General features: G+C 48.3%; 1 protein-coding gene across 8 annotated transcripts in view; it reads left to right on the forward strand.

Moving 5' to 3' along the window:
* CACNA1B (calcium voltage-gated channel subunit alpha1 B) overlaps positions 1-17264 on the forward strand; it is a 452780-nt gene that overhangs the window by 234230 nt on the left and 201286 nt on the right. For all 8 annotated transcript variants that reach the window (XM_075906063.1, XM_075906064.1, XM_075906065.1 and 5 more), the window contains exons 8-9: positions 6638-6753; positions 16667-16723. In XM_075906063.1, the coding sequence (XP_075762178.1) occupies positions 6638-6753; positions 16667-16723 (173 nt within the window). The remainder of the gene's footprint in view (positions 1-6637; positions 6754-16666; positions 16724-17264) is intronic.

Raw genomic sequence — 17264 nt, forward strand, 5'->3', positions numbered from 1 at the left:
TAGCTCTTGATCAGTGGAAGGTCAGTTCCCAGCTGAGGTGAGGAAGCTTTAGACGTCTGAACTAGGCTCTGTGTCACAAACCTAAGGGGCCTTGTAGCACTTGAAAGACTAACAAGATGGTTTATTAGGTGATGAGCTTTCGTGGGCCAGACCCACTTCCTCAGATCAAATAGTGGAAGAAAATTAAATTAAAGTTAAAGTGCTACATGGTCCTGTTTTTTTGTTTCAGCTAGGCCAGACTAACACGGCTACATTTCTATCACTAAGGGGCCTTGGCCTGCCTCCAGCTCATCTCGTTTGGGCACTGGATGGTGGTGAAGCTACTTTGCTAGGTCTATGCTTCAGTTTCTTTCTGTCTGTCTGCCTGTCTCTGCTTATAGCTGGGCATAGCTTTAAATTCACTAGCCTATGGCTGCTGTCCTGTTTTAGGAACTGTGTTCTTATAATAGATGTACAGCACAAGTATATGCTTCTGTATAAGAAGCTAATTGCATAAAATAATAATAATTTTTAATAAACAGTCCATGGCACCCTTCATCTTAGAGGGGGATACATTAACGACCTCGCACTACTGACAGGGAAACAAGGCTCGGGATGGTTGAAGGGCGTGGCGGAGGTCACACAAGAAGTCGGTCATAGCTGAGGCCGTTCGGAGGCCCAGGCATGATGGACAAATTATCTGACGCTTGCATTTCAGCTGTTTGCTCTCAAGTGGAAGGGCTAACCCTGAGACCAATGGGAAGAAGTCAGGTGTTTGGCTGCTGTGACACAGTTTGTCACTGCCTGAGGAAACTATCGAAGCCACACCGCTTGAAATATTTACAGTCAGCATGGATAAACCATGTGGAAGGCCTCTCTTGGGCAATAACCCTCTGTTGACCCCTGGTGATGATTAGATGAGCTTACTCCTCTCTTCTTTTCTTTAGATGGGATTTAATACGACCCCCCCAAAATGGCCATCATGACATTTTTTACAGCTTGATTTACTTTCTTCTTCTACCCACTCAGGGGTTAACCTTTCTTTGTGTCTCTTCCTACTAGCTGGCGCCCGCAACTAGAACTGCCTGCTATTCTAGCTAAAGGTTGAGAGGTTTTCATACTAAGGGGTGACCCCTGCTCATGAGTGTGGTGTCGCTGTGACCTGTTACAGGTATATTCCATAGATGGGCCTTATAACGCTTGAGTGTCTTGAATCAGTTGAATACGATATTCTCCATGGTGAGGCCTCCTGCCTGCCAGACTCACTGTGGCGTGGTCTCTGGGTATGGGGAAAATCTCTTTGGTGCTGTGCTCTTACAGCAGCCATGAGTCCTTGGTGCAGGAGAGAGTGAGGGGAAGAATGGACTGATCAGGGAGCGTGTTGGGGGAGAGTGGGAAGGAGGCAATCTGATTTCTGGGAGCACCTAGATGGATAGAGAAGTTGATGGGAATCTGAGGCAGCCTGGCTTAAATTGCTGCAAGACTCTAGGCTCCTAATACGCCTGCTTCCCCCTCCATCTGCACCTGGGTAGCCTGGTACTGTGTCGAATCATCAGACGCAGGTGGAGTTTATGCCCAGCGGGATGGTGATGTGCTTTCCCCTTTGTACTGGCTTAGTCACAAGAGTAAATCCATGAGACAGCCTCTGATGTTTTGTTCCATCTCCTTGAACCAGGCTGGGTCAGTCTGGGGGGCCAGCACATTGTGCCGGTTGGCAGAAGGGTAGGAGAAAGAGCAGCCGAGAGCCTTGGAAAAGAGATGCCAAGACTGAACAAGCCAGGGGCCTTTTCACCCCGGGAGATGGTCGTCTCCCTCTCCCGCTCGCAGTGCACTGTTGGAGAAGCTGCTGCCTGTCCTGCCCCTGCCCTGTGGATAGAGAAGGGATTTTCGCCTCCAGGGCTGTCGGTCTGGCACCTTTCACCAGCAGCATTAAATTCACAAGGAAAAGGGGCAGGGAAAAAAATCTCCTCTTCTAAAATTAGAGCCTGGTGTGTGAAAAGCTTGAGAGCCTGGCCTGCTGTTTGCATCTCACCTCGCACCTCCCTGGTGGCAGCACTCTCTTGTGCTTCATCTAGCTCCTGCTTTCACGCTGCAGAGCATCCGCCCACTGGCATGGGGAAGGCCACAGCCAGTGGAACCAGCTCTACTGTGTGAATGGGGCACAATGCTGGGACTCGCCCTACAAGGGGTCATCCTAGTGCTTGAGAGCGGTGTACCTGGGTGCCCGGATAGCTCCTTCCTGCTTTAACTCTGGGATACTGGGCGGGGGGAAGGGAGAGGGGTTGGTTGTCAATGGTGTGAAAATAACAATTCTGCTAAATAAATCAGAAGATTTATTTAATGCCAGCCACCCCCATCTCTGGATCCTTCTGTGCTCTCAGCAAAAGCTGGAGGAAAATGTTTCTGACGACACATTTTTTTGGTGGATGGAAAAAGGATTCAACAGAAATGTTTGCACATTTTTGGGGGGTGGGGTTGTTGAAACCCCCCAAAGTGGAAACCATTGGCTTGTTTTATGCCCCACTAAATAATAATAACAAAAAATTAAGAAAAAATATTGAAGAAAACAGGAAGGGAAGAAAATGTTTTTGGTGAAAATTTTACCAGCTCTCCTGTGAGCTGAAGTATAGGAGTAGTCCTCTCTCCACCAGGAAATCTCTTCCCCAAACCACCGTGTCTCCAATGCAGGAGGGTTGGGGAACAGCTTCAGAATCATTCCCGTGGGACATTGAGCAGTGCGTTGAGGTGCTCTTCATAGAATCCTAGAATCCTAGGGCTGGAAGAGACCTCAGGAGTCATCGAGTCCAGCCCGAAGCAGGACCAACCCAACTCAATCATCCCAGCCAGGGCTTTGTCAAGCCGAGACTTAAAAACCTCGAGGGATGGAGATTCCGCCCCCTCCCTAGGGAACCCATCCCAGTGCTTCCCCACCCTCCCAGGGAAATAGTTTTTCCTAATATCCAACCTAGACCTCCCCCACTGTAACTGTAACCTCTTCCCTCCACACTCAGCCGGCATTGGTGAGCAAGAGCCCTGGACTGGAATTGGATCTTGATCGGGCATGTGACAATGCGATAGCTCGTAACCTTCGGGTTAAGCCTATTCCATCGGTGGCTGTCCCTGGCAGAGGTCCCTGTGACAATGCGATAGCTCGTAACCTTCGGGTTCAGCCTATTCCATCGCTGGCTGTCCCTGGCAGAGGTCCCTGTGACAATGCGATAGCTCGTAACCTTCGGGTTCAGCCTATTCCATCGCTGGCTGTCCCTGGCAGAGGTCCCTGTGACAATGCGATAGCTCGTAACCTTCGGGTTAAGCCTATTCCATCGGTGGCTCTCCCTGGCAGAGGTCCCTGTGACAATGCGATAGCTCGTAACCTTCGGGTTCAGCCTATTCCATCGGTGGCTGTCCCTGGCAGAGGTCCCTGTGACAATGCGATAGCTCGTAACCTTCGGGTTCAGCCTATTCCATTGGTGGCTGTCCCTGGCAGAGGTCCCTGTGACAATGCGATAGCTTGTAACCTTCGGGTTAAGCCTATTCCATTGGTGGCTGTCCCTGGCAGAGGTCCCTGTAACACCATGTCTCCAGGACCCGTGTCTGGGATAGCTGGTTACAAGCAATGTCTTCTACTGGGCAGGGTTGGCTGGAGCCTCTCTCAGCCTCTGACCTTGTGTCTCCCCAGCAGGACGTCAGTCAGCCTGGTGAGGAGCTACAGCCTTGCGCCCGAGCACACTTTCTACCTCATTCCACTGTAGGATCCAAACCCGCTCATCAATAGGCAAAGAGCATATTCAACCCCAGTTAGGATTTACTTTTCCCTGGGCCCAGGCTGTGACTGGGGGAGGGGGAAAATGTGCATGTGCCTTGGACCTCCCCCACATCTTAGGCGCATTGCTCAAGAGTCAAGAACATTGATAGTCCTGAACTCAGGAGAACTCAGAGACTGCTGAGTCCAGGACCCCTTCGCACCCCTCGCCCAGAAAGGGATCAGGGGAGACTTTGGCCCTGTTGATGTGCCTCTCACTGCTCTAAATGTTGGCCAGAGCACAGGGTAAGTACTGTCCTTCGTGACACTCTCCCTGGGGCTCACATCGCCTCCTCCTCAGGCCTGTGCTTGTCTGGCCCAAGGCAGGCCTGCACAATTCGCAGTGAGACAACCCCAGATAGCAGCAAGCATAGCCCAGCTGGGCCTGCCCTGTCCCTGTCCCTGTGCTGCCAGATCTCATTCCTCCTCTCCCCGAAAGAAATCAAAACTGACTGGAAGTCCCCGGCCTGGACCGATGGGCACTGAACCAGGTCCCTGCTGACACATGCAGGTTTATGGATCGCAAGCTAGACACCCACCGATAGAGACCTGGAGTGACACTGCCTCCCCCGCACCCACCCAAAAGGTGGGGTCATGAGTTGTGCTGTCGGATGTGGGAGGGAAGAGGCCGGAGACTGAAGGGCAGGCGAGCGACGTAGCTGATGGCAGGTATCAGCTGCAAGCTTTCACTGCAGTCCCTTCTAAACAGCTCAGACCATCCTTCCAGACTAAGCTGAAGCGCCAGCCTTGACAGATGAAATGAAGATGATGCTGCCTCAGGCACCTCCAACCTCCTGCCCCCACCCTTGCTGGCTTTTAACCATGGAGCATGTTTGAACAGGCTTGGATGCTTTGGATGGGAATCTAGAAAAGAACAACAAAAATTAAGCGTAGGGCTGCAGGGACTGGCCAAGCTCAGCTCCGGCTCAGTGGTGACCAACTGGGGGGATACGAGGACCATCTGTAAGGACTTGGAAGGTGTGAACTCCAAAGATCCTGTCCAGATCTTCCTTACGCCACTTTTTCCCAAATGTCAAATCTCCTGGCTTCAGCGTAGTCACTCCTGAGTTCCTCGCAGGTGAGATCAGAATCTGCCACAAAGTGAGTGAGGGACTGGGCAGGGTAATTCAAAGCTGTGCTACTGGAAGTCAGTGAATTGAAGCTGAGCTAAAGGAACTTCAGGAAAAGCTTCTGACAGTGGTGCGTGTTCGGCTGCAGAATAGCCTCACGAGGGAAGTGGTGGATACCCCATCTCTAGGGTCATTTAAACACAGACTAGAATATAATGGACAGACTAAAAACATAAGAACGGCCGTACTGGGTCAGAACAAAGGTCCATCTAGCCCAGTATCCTGTCTGCCAACAGTGGCCAGCACCAGGTGCCCCAGAGAGGGTGGACCGAAGACAATGATCAAGCGATTTGTCTCCTGCCATCCCTCTCCGGCCTCTGACAAACAGAGGCCAAGGACACCATTTCTATTCCCTGGCTAATAGCCTTTTATGGACCTAACCTCCATGAAATTATCTAGCTTCTCTTTAAACTCTGTTATAGTCCTAGCCTTCACAGCCTCCTCTGGCAAGGAGTTCCACAGGTTGACTACACGCTGTGTGAAGAAGAACTTTCTTTTATTAGTTTTAAACCTGCTACCCATTAATTTTATTTGGTGTCCTCTAGTTCTTCTACTAACCCGGCTACCCCTCTGAGATGTTAGAATATCATGGGCAAGAGATCCCTGCATTGGCTGGGGGAAGATGATGACTCTGTATTCTGAGTACTTCCTGGCAGACTTCTCCTTAGAGACCCATTTTGACTATGGATTTCCATTTAATTTTTGCAGCTAATGGGACTTGCTAGTATCTCAGCCTAGGGCTGAGTGAGATGTTTAGCTATAACTGCCAAGTGCCCGCCACCGCTCTTGAGTCAAATGAGACACTTCTGTGAGCCTCAGCGCAGGCCTGTGGAAGTCGAGATCGGCGAAAGCTCCCCATTCTGAATTCTTACAGGCTGGCTGTGTCCCACTCATGTTCAGTGTTCTTTACCACAGTAACGTTGCCCTCGTCCGGGGCGGGGACCCTAATGCCCGGGGGCTGGATCCAGCTATGATTTTTCTGCGGCTCAGTGGCCTGACCCAAGAAAGTTCCCCACCCCTGCCCTAGTCCAACTGGAGCTCTGCTGGGGGATAGTATTTTGATCTCTTTTTAAGTTGTGGCTCTGGGAAGACCAGAGGTTTTTGTTAACATGCACCTCAGTATGGGTTGAACCTCTCTAGTCTGGCATCCTCGGGACATGACCGGTGCTGCACCAGAGAATCTGCCGAACCACGGGAGGGCAATATTGTCTAGCAGCATCACTAACACTTCCCCTGCTTCCTGGGATGTTAGAAAAAGTATAGAGTAAATTAGAGCTAAATAGCACAGAACCCTGAGAGCCAGGACTGGTGGCTGTAAACAAAATTGTGGAAACTTGGCCACACTCATAAGTGAACATCCATCTAACTAAAATCATGCTGGGCCACAGATGTTGCCAGACCAGAGAGTGTTGTTAGTAGTAGCAGTGTTATCCTTGTTTTACTTATTTGTATGGTGGTAACATCTCAGAGCTCCAGTCCTGAAGGGGACCCCATTGTGCAAGGCAAATACAGAACAAAACGCTTACAAACTAAGTCTAAGAGTTGAGATGAAAGGTGGAAACAGACAGACTGGGGAACATAAACAAAGGTACGCCTACAACCTACCCATTGTTAAATATTTGTAAGTATACTGGCAAAGGTGCCCTTTAAAAGCAAATTTGAAGGCGAAAGGAGGTACTGTTAATCTGTCTTGACTTTGTTTGATGTGCTTTTTCTCTCTCTGCAGCGAGTTCGCCAAAGAGCGCGAGAGGGTAGAGAACCGCCGGGCCTTCCTGAAGCTGCGTAGGCAGCAGCAGATTGAACGAGAACTAAATGGGTACTTGGAGTGGATCTTCAAGGCAGGTAAGTAGAGAGCCTTATGACGATAAGCAACCTTGTGTTGAAATGTTAAGCCTCTACCATTTTCAAATAGCATTTTAAACCTGACCCACTTTGCCGGGCGCACTGTCCTCCCAGCTCACTAAGTTGCACCCACAAAATATGCTGCTGCAAGCAAATAACCGTGTGCTCAAAAGAGACTGTTGCACGTACAAAATGAGCAAGTGCTTGCATTGTTTCATTCTGTGCCTATGCCTGCCTCTTTGTTCCTACTTGTAACTGATGCACAGCTTAGATGCCGAAAAAACCAGCCTCATGTCTCTTCAGTGGCTTCATTTGTTTTCCTTTATTTCACGGATGGCTTTTACCCCTCTGCAAACCCAACCATGGATAGCTCCGCCCCTGTGTGAATTCCTCTGGGGTTTGAAGAAGAGATCACAGTAGTCAAGCAGAAGGTGATAGTGGCCTGGCCAAAACTGTTGACAGTCTGGTCAGAGAGGAAAGGCAAAGCATTGAAATATTGAGGAGGAGGAAGATGGAGCAGCAGTTTGTATGATGACCGGAACCTGTCATTCCACACAGTACTCTGGAGAGTGACAGTCAAAAGCCAATTGTATTGACCAAGCTTTATTGGATGTAACAGCTCAACAGGAACTACCTGCAATTAGTTAGATCAAATATTCGAAAGGGTAACACACAGACACCTGTTGGGGAACATTTTAACTTGCCCAGGCACTCATTAATGGACCTCAAAGTTACCATATTATTACAAGCCAATTTCGCAAACCATCTTGAAAGGGAAGCTGCAGAACTTAATTTTATTTACAAGTTTGATACTTGCAATAGCGGTTTAAACGAAGACCTTAACTGGATTAACTGCCACATTCCACATCCTAATGACATAAAAAGCCAAGCACTGGGTACTTAAGAGTACTTAGAATCCACTCTATCAGCTTCATTTAGCATGGGCACTCTAATTGACAATTTCTTTCCTTCTCTTTCCCTCCCCATTCCCTCTCTTTCTCTATTTATTGTACATCTGACCCCCTAACTCCATTCATCTGAAGAAGTGGGTTGTATCCACAAAAGCTCATGGTACTATCTACATTTTTTGTTAGTCTCTAAGGTGCTGCAGGACCATTCATTGTTTTTTAAGTTTTTTCTGTTACAGATTAACATGGCTAACCCTCTGAAACTACCTGCAATGAATTAACCACCATTTATCTCCCTTTAATTCTGTGGTTCCCTAGCACTCAAGAAAGGCCCCATTCATATTGCTTTCCGTTCATAAATTGTCCCTACATTTGTTTACAACTTTGTGCTACTTGGAATTAATTAAAGGTGTATTGAATAGCTAGAGCAGAGGGTGCCTCAATTCTAATCCCATCTCTTGCTGCCTTGCTTTAGGGGCCCTTGAGACTTCCTGATCTCTCTGAGTCTCAGGGTATGTCGACACTGCAGAGGGAGGTGTAATTTCTGGCTCAGATGTAGGTATGCGTGATAACTTTGATGGATCCAGGATGCTGAATATAGCACTGAGTGTAGCTAAGCCTACCTAAGTTCTTACATAGGTACTCTAGGTGGTTAGCTCAACCCACCACCCACTCTGGCTATATTTAGTGTGGTAGCTCAGTCAGAGGTATGTCTACCCCAACTAGAAACGATATCGCAGCTCCAGTGCAGACATACCTCAGTCACCCCATCCGCTAAGTGAAGATAGCAACACCGTTCCTGCAAAGGCATGTCTTGCCTTTATTTGGATTGGATAAGGAGCTTTGATGCACAGTTCCTTTCTGCAGAACACAAATGCCAGAGGTATCACTGGAAGTGGTTGTTGGAAAATGGAGGTGTGTACGTTGCAGAACATGCAGCAAAGTCCCTTCCCTTCCATTTGCCCATCACGGTGGCACCTCTCTGTGGGAATGTCTGGCTGCTGTGTCACGTTGCCTCTCCACGTCTACATGAGGGTGCAGTACACACGCGACATGAAATGCCTATTGCTTCCATTTTGTCCAGGGACATATGACATTTAGAATGGGAAAGCTTAAAGGCAGCTGCTGAATCGGGGAATGGTGATGAAACAGTCCTACAGAGGCAATGTTGGAAATACAATAGTAATGTAATATAGGCTCCTAGTGCAACCTGAAGGAAGCTTTGTGCAGCAGAAAATAAAATAGTTAGCTAGGTTGGGAAATCATTAAATGCAAAAAATAGCATTGAGGGCTATGCTAAGGTGGAGAAATCAAGTGCTTAAAAGTCAGGGGTTGAAATCTTGCCCCCAGTGAAGCCAGTGGGTGTTTTGCCAGAACTGGCTGCTTCAGAAGAAAATGAGACCCGCTTTGCGGACAGTCCTGGACCAGCCAGCCCACGTGGCTGTTTAAGGGATGCTGAAGTCAGAATACCAGCGGTGAGCTGGTAAATCTCCAAAGCAACGTACCTTTGACGGATGCAGAAATGGCCTTAACTGCAGCTGCTTTAATGGAGAAGCTCGTAACTTTGGCAGAGGCGTATCCAGTTGAGGCATCTGAAACAAAGGTGTGCTGAATGGTGACATCCTGCTTGCATGAGTTATACTTAATACAGGAAGCCTTAATTGCGGGAGTACTTAAGAAATGCTTTCTTAACAAAAGGATGGGAAAAGAAATCGAAAGCATTGGATTTAAATATGCATGACTTTAAAAAATACACCCATTTTCTTACCGCTTGCATTGATTTCCCCCCCGAAATAGTGTTATAAAACAAGCTAGGTATTTCCGAGCCCTGCAAATGCTAATATTTCAGCTGGAATTTAATTAGAAGAGTGGTTTTGGTATTTTTAGCACTTCCAAGCTTAAAAACAGCCAGTTTTACTTAAACTTCACAGAAGAACTTACCTTGGGGCTGAGACAAAGCATTGAACATTTTAGCTCAACGGAATTTAATTGAGGGAGTTGTGAGTGACAGGAATAGAGGAGCCACTCCAGAAACTGCATCTCTGCTCTGGGTGAAGGTTTCTGAGAGTGTTTAGGAGAGAAGAGTTATGTTGCAGGAAGACTAGGCCTGAGAGGAGTCCTGCATTTGGCCCTAAGTGGGGTATGAACAACCTCATCTCTTGGGAGCAAGAGGCCATCAGTCTGAATTCAGCTCCTGTCTGTCTATGCCTGGGATATGGGCATAGGGGTCATGACGAATGGTTAGAGCAGGTGATGGTAGTCAGGGAAATGGAGTCAGCGCCAGGGATAATCAGAGCTGGAGTCAGAAGATAACAGGAATTGAAGCTGAGGTTCAAGACTGGGGTTCTTGGTGTGAGACCGGACAGGAGTAAGATCTATCAGAGCTGTGGGTGCATGCGTTGAGCTGTGGGTGCATAGGAGCTGGTTTGCTGACTCTTTCAAACTATCAGACGGCATAACCAATTAGGTAGCCTACTATAGGCTAGCTGCAAGTTGCTAGGAGATTAACTTTGCTACTGGCCCCCATTCTTGAATTTGTCAAAGGTCTGCTTCCAGGCTTTGTGAGTCTGCTGAACTGGCTGATAGTTTCCCGACTCCAGTAGCTAGGAGCAGTCCTGTGGAAGGCTTTGAATATCAGGGCAGAGAGCTTAAACTGGAATCTGTATTCACTTGGGGTACGTCTAAACTACATGGCTCCATCGATGGAGCCATGTAGATTTGTTTGTTCGGCAAAGGGAAATGAAGCCGCAATTTAAATAATCGCGGCTTCATTTAAATTTACATGGCTGCCGCACTGAGCCGACAAACAGCTGATCAGCTGTTTGTTGGCTTAGCGCGCTAGTCTGGACACTCCCCTGCCGACATGAAAGCCCTTTATCGACCTCCCTGGTAAACCTCATCCTACGAGGCATAACGGAGAGGTCGATAAAGGGCTTTCAGGTCGGCGCGGGAGCGTCCAGACTAGCGCGCTGAGCGGACAAACAGCTGATCAGCTGTTTGTCGGCTCAGCGTGGCAGCCACGTAAATTTAAATGAAGCTGCGATTATTTAAATCACGGCTTCATTTCCCTTTGCCTACAACCCTCATCTACATGGCTCCATTGATGGAGCCATGTAGTTTAGACACAGCCTTGGAGAGCCAGTTCAGAGAGCAAAGCACTGGGGTGATGTGTTTATGGTACCTCATGTTATGAAGCAGAAGGGCTGCAGCATTTTCTACCAGTTGGAGCTTTTCCAGGGTGTGGGGCTCCGTTTGGAGAGACAGCGAGGTGCATTAATCAAGGCTGGAGGTTACAAATGTGTGGATCACTGTGTGTCAGGGTGAGGTGCAGATTCCTGTTCAGCTGTGGATGAGGCTGCCTGCTTTTTACTGCAGTGGCCCTTTGGACATCCAGTAGCACCTAAGACCCCCAAAAGGACCCCAAAGCTGTGGACCATCTCAACTCTCTGAGTACAGATGCCGTCAGTGGAGAGGGCTTGTTATAGAGGAATTGGCTTTGCCCTAGTAAGCCGATAGCCTGCATTCACAGGTGATCCAAGTTAGCCATGGAGGGAGATGGAGAGAGGAGGAGATGGGCACAGGAGTAAGACCATGGAGGGGTTACTCATTCCAACCTGTGCCCGTCTTGATGGCTCCCTCGCAGTTTTGTGGGGGCGGAGCTATAATTTTCTCGTATGAACTCATTGTGCATAACTTCTCAGGGGGTAGCTGTGTTAGTCTGTAACTTTGAAAACAATGAGCAGTGCTGTGGCACCTGAGAGTACGTCTACACAGCAGGGCTAAATCCGAAATAAGCTACGCAACTTGAGCCACGTTAATTGCGCAGTTTGAGTTGAAATAGCTTATTTCAGATTTTGACACTGTCTATGCAGCAGCAAGTCCAAGAAAGAGCACTCTGCCTCCAACTTCCCTTACTCCTCGTAAACGAGGGTTACAGGAGGTGGAGTAAGAAGTCCTCTGGCTGGATATTATTCTGACGTTATGTTGAAATAATTGCTTGTGTGTACACGCGGACTGTGTTATTTCAGAATAACATTAGGTATTCTGAAATAATGCTGCTGTGTAGACGTACCCTTAGAGACTAACAATTGTATTAGGTCATGAGGTTTAATGAGTAAAATCCACTTCATCAGATGAGTTGGAGCGCATGCGGAATCCAGCATTTAGAAGGGTTAGAAGGGGTGTAGATAAAGAGAGACAATGGCTTCTAGGCATACACGTTTCAAGTGTGTGCTCCATATATCAGAGGGCATTACAGAAGAAGGGCCTGGAGGTGGACATGAGAGAAGTCAGCCAACATATAGGGTGTGATTAGTCTCTCAGGGTATGTCTACACTACAAAGTTAGTTCGAACTAACAAACGTTAGTTCGAACTAACTTTGATAGGCGCTACACTAGCGCTCTGTTAGTTCGAATTTAATTTGAACTAACTGAGCGCTTAGTTCGAACTAGGAAAACCTCATTTTACGAGGATTAAGCCTAGTTCGAACTAGCTAGTTCGAATTAAGGGGTGTGTAGCCCCTTAATTCGAACTAGTGGGAGGCTAGCCCTCCCCAGGTTTCCCTGGTGGCCACTCTGGCCAACACCAGGGAAACTCTTCTGCCCCCTTCCCGGCCCCGGAGCCCTTAAAGGGGCACGGGCTGGCTACGGTGCCCGTGTCAGGTGCAAGCCTGCCAGCACCCAGCCAGCAGACCCTGCACCTGGCACGGATCGAGCCACCCACCTGATGCCCTCCCCCTCTTCCCGGGACCAGGCTGGTGGCTCCCGGGAGCTTGCCCGGGACCGCAAGAGGCGGGCACCCACCTGGTCTAGTGCGGACATCGTGGACCTCGTCCACGACCTCCGCACTAGGCACAGGAAAGTGGCAGTCTAGGGCAGGATAGCTGCCAGCCTGGCCACCCAGGAGCAGGTGTGCAAGAGAATCAAGGGGGTCCAGTGAGACCCCCGACCCTGAGCCCTGAGCTTACAATGGCCGTCCTGGGTCAGACCAAAGGTCCATCTAGCCCAGTAGCCTGTCTGCCGACAGCGGCCAACCCTAGGGACACTGGAGGGGATGGACCGAAGACAGTGACCAAGCCATTTGTCTCGTGCCAAAACGTAGCAAAACGCTAATTCGAACTAGTTTTTTAGTCTGGATCCGTTAGTTCGAATTAGCTTAGTTCGAATTAACTAATTCGAACTAAGTTAGTTCGAATTAACGTTGTAGTGTAGACATACCCTCACATTGGTGTAAATCGGGTGTGACTCTAGTCAGGTGAGCAGATAGACCCTGGTGTAAAACTGGGATGGAAAGAGAATTTCCATAGATTTTTAAGGCTAAATGGGAACATTCTGATCAACAAATCTGACCTCCTGGGTCACGCAGGCCATAAAACTCCACCCTGTAACTGCTGCCTCCTGCCCATGGGTCCTGGCTTGGGATATGTGTTAGAAAGAGACCCCTTTAATCTGATGTAAAGACGGCACACACTAAAGAATGAAGCCCATGGGATTTTAAAAATAAACTCTGCAAAAGGGTAATTTCCTCCCACCGTTGAAATGTAGCCATCCGCAGGTGCACCATGTCTGTTACCGCCTTAGGCCCACAAACACAATTCTCCTACCAATCGCCACTTCCTTAGCAAATGCAACACCAAGTCTCCAGTGTCTAGCTGGAAACTTGTTGTGCGGGGAACCTTGAGCCTCATTCACTCTGCGGGGGAAAGGTATTTTTTTCCTTTGGCTCGAAGAGAAGGTGGCTGGGAGTTTATTTGAAACGGTGCCCTTTAGAGGACTAAAAGAGAAGAGCATTAAGGAGACACTGATTTAATCCATGAAAATGATCTTGCTGTTGCTGTTTCTTCATTAAATTCCTCAGAGCTGTCGCAACGACGAGGCTGTCATGCCACATTTCTGAGGGAGCCGAGAGCTAGAACTTCTCTCTGGAAAGAGAGAAGCATTCGTAAGTCCCCAAATAGCCTTTTGAAGACATTTCTCTTATCTTACAAGGACATGCATCATTTGAAAATGTTTTCGCTTTGGAGCCTGAAAGTCGTGCAATTCAGAGCAAATCAAGCGGCTTCTTGCATTTTAATTCCTTTCAAGTCCATCTCCGAGCCATAGCCCTTCACTGACAGTTCCTGTGTGTTTCTTTGCCCCTGGAATAAGCAATCTTTGGGGCGTTTCATTTAACCTTTCTCTTCCTGCTCATCGCAGTGTGAGTGACATGCTCCAGTACGGTGAGGTTTTAGGAGCATCAGGACGCAGCTCTTGTGGAAGATGAGGAGACAGCAGTCCCCTCACACAGTTGAGACTAGACGCCTAGACTAATTAAAGCGATGTGAAGCCATGTCAGAGATTCGGGGGGAAGGTGCTTATTCAAGGGGACAAGTGATGGACCCAAAAGAAAATTTAGTGGGGTTCTCCTTATAGGGGATTTCTGTCTTTCATATTCACTAGGTCTGAGCCTAATCATTTAATTTGATTCTTCTGCCTGGTTGTATCTTTAATTCCAGTAATCCAGCCTTTTCCTTGGCATGCAATGTCCTTTCTCTGCATGCCATGTGGTGTCTGGCTTACTAGCTTGCAAGCTCTTTGGGAAAGGGCTGTCTTTATTTTGTGCCAGGTACAACCTCAAGCATAATGTCAGCTCTCAATTAGTAGCAATAAATCCAATCGTGAAGGCATCTATCACTGTGACAGCTAAGTGCAGAGAGTTCCCTACACCCAGGCTCTTAGTGGGCAGTGATTGCTAATATCACCCTTGCTCCTTGTCACCTTGTTGGGTTTAGAATTATCCTCACATCCTCTGTCACTCAGAGGTTTGCAAGGGCTTCTAATAATTTTCTTTTGAATGTTGCATTTCACGAGAATCTCTAAAAGCAGCCCAATTTCAAATTGCTCCTCTTACAGTTTCATGTCAGGGCAGCATATCATAAAACATGCTAGTTACAGAGTGCCAGGCGGCCTGCGCTAACTCCCTCATTCCGCAAGTTTAAAAACGTGGGTACAGTTGCTGACATTCCTTGGCTGGGTTGCGGCAGGGGCAGTTCTTTAACTCCACCCAGGATATTAAGCAGGGAGGGAACTTTTGGTAGCTGGAACAGAGGGGGACCTGGATAGAAATTCTAAGGAGAAACAAATCTGGGGGGTGCATGCTTTGAGTGACGTTCACTTTGTGACGTTCTGTTTTGTTACTAGTAAAACGAAACCTCTGGGATACGTTTGTGTTTGGGAAGCATCTCGGAGTCTCTGTGCTATGGGGAGGACAGAGTAATGATCCTTCTGATTTACAGTGCTATTCCGAGCGAGAGAGAGACAGAGACAGAGAGAGAGATTGGGATTCAGGTGAACCACATCTGTTGTAGGTTGTCACATCACATAACTCCCAGAGGGGAGTGAATAGAGCTGCTGCTGTTGTTGAGGGAGAAGTGCCCCTCCCCCAGCCAGGCAGCTCCAGGCACGAATCCTGCAGTTGCATGGCCGTGATGCCACTCTCCTTAGAGGGAATCTTGTGTGAGAGGGAGGATTGGGGCATGAGGGGGGGCTCAGGATGGGAGAATCCCATCTGGCATGGGCCTTTTTCTCTCTTTCCCCCCCCCCAACCTCCTTCCCCTGGCTACCAGAGGCCTTCCCGCCCCCCCAACCAAGCCCGTCCCTGGCTGCCAGAGGCCTTTTTAAATCTCCCCTAGCTTTTTTCTCTCCGGCCCTAACTTTTACCATTTAGGAGGAGTTCTTGAACAAACAGACTTGCACCCAGACATAGACAGACACACTATATATGGGTATGTCTACACTGCCACCCTAGTTCGGACTAGGGTGGCTAATACAGGCATTTGAACTTGCAAATGAAGCCCGGGATTTAAATATCCCGGGCTTCATTTGCACATTCCCGGGTGCCGCCATTTTTAAATGCCCTGTAGTTCAAACTATCTGCCCGCAGCTACACGCCGCACGGACTAGGTAGTTTGAATTAAAGCTCCTAATTCGAACTACCATTAAACCTCCTTGCAGGAGGAATAACAGTAGTTTGAATTAAGAGCTTTAATTTGAACAACCTAGTCTGTGTCGTGTGTAGCCGCGAGCAGGTAGTTCGAACTACGGGGCATTTAAAAAAGGCGGTGCTTGGGAACATGCAAATGAAGCCCAGGATATTTAAATCCCGGGCTTCATTTGCAAGTTCAAATGCCTATATTAGCCACCCTAGTTCGAACTAGGGTGGCAGTGTAGACATACCCTTTAATATCTCTATACTATTACTTGGCTCATTCAGAATTAAACTGGACAAAGTGACATGGGTTCCATTACGTTCTGGGGGAAACTATTCCACAACCTATGACACCTCACATTCACAGACAACTTCTTTACTTAATTTGTTCCAGTAGCCCCATTTAATACCCCTTTAAATGATTCCTCTTGCTTCTATTTCAGACATGTCACAATCCCCTTGAGTTGTCACTTAGTTGTATTTAGCTCCTGTCATCTTTCTCCTTCCCTCCATGTTCCGAAACACATTCACAGCTCTTCTCTGAACTGTCCGTAGCTTGGGAGTATCTTTTGGATATTGAGGTGTCCAGTCCTGTTCCAGGTGGAGTCACACCTGAGCTTTCTACAATAGCATATGTTTACACCTGTGCAGGTCTTGGGTCTGGATTGGCCTGGATGGCAGCAAGTACCTCCAGATACTGCAAGCAACTGGGTGGGGACGGGCAGAGAGGTGTGGGCAAAGCTAATACTGTTTTCTTACATGTCTGAGGGGGAGGCTTGGTGAGCGGGGAGAAGCAAGTGGCAACCTTTCTCAGATTTTAATAACTTGCTTTCCTCCCTGGCGCAAGAGGGATGCATGGGAGGAATTATGACTCTCTGACTTGCCCTTTACTCAAGCAAAGCCCAAAGACTCGCTCTAGTCGGGCAGTTTGGTGAGCTGAGGCTGTGGTAAATGTCCACGCCCATTTCCTCCCGGCCAGTGATCTTTATGATGAAAATACAACTGCTCCAGGGCTGAGCGCTCTGTTTCCCTTTTGCAGAGGAGGTGATGCTGGCAGAGGAAGACAAGAATGCGGAAGAGAAGTCCCCTCTGGACGGTAGGTTGTTTTGCATTGTACTTTCCCTCTTGTAATCCATGAGAGGTTTACACGCCATATGCTGATGTGGTTTTTACTGTGACCTAGTGGGTATAAACACCATATCTTTGCATGATACCAGCCTGATACCATGATTTAGCAAAGCCAGCTAAAATTCCCTCTTCAAAGTTTCAGGTGGACAATCAGCTGCTCTCAACGTCACTCTAGGATGGGGAGCAACCCTTGGGATCTTCCAGATGCCCTGTCTAATTGCGTGGGGGTCTGGCGTACACAGGGGCCCCCATCAGCCTCTGGGAAGCATGGAGGGATGTGTCTACTTGTAGCCTTGAGGGAAAAGTGCCAGCGTGGATGCCAGCAAAAATAAATAAAGGCAGGGTTCTCAATCAAGGTTTTCAAAAGGATTTGACACCGAGACTAAGACCCCTGTGACCTTTGAGCAGTAAGACATAGCAGGGTGTGGTGATCCTATCTAATCTCATGACTCCTAGGGGCCTAATGTTAGCAGGAGAACTCGAGGGAGTAAGATTTCCGACACAGGTGC

This window comes from Pelodiscus sinensis, chromosome 22 (genome assembly GCF_049634645.1).
Source record: "Pelodiscus sinensis isolate JC-2024 chromosome 22, ASM4963464v1, whole genome shotgun sequence".
Lineage (NCBI taxonomy): Eukaryota > Metazoa > Chordata > Testudines > Trionychidae > Pelodiscus > Pelodiscus sinensis.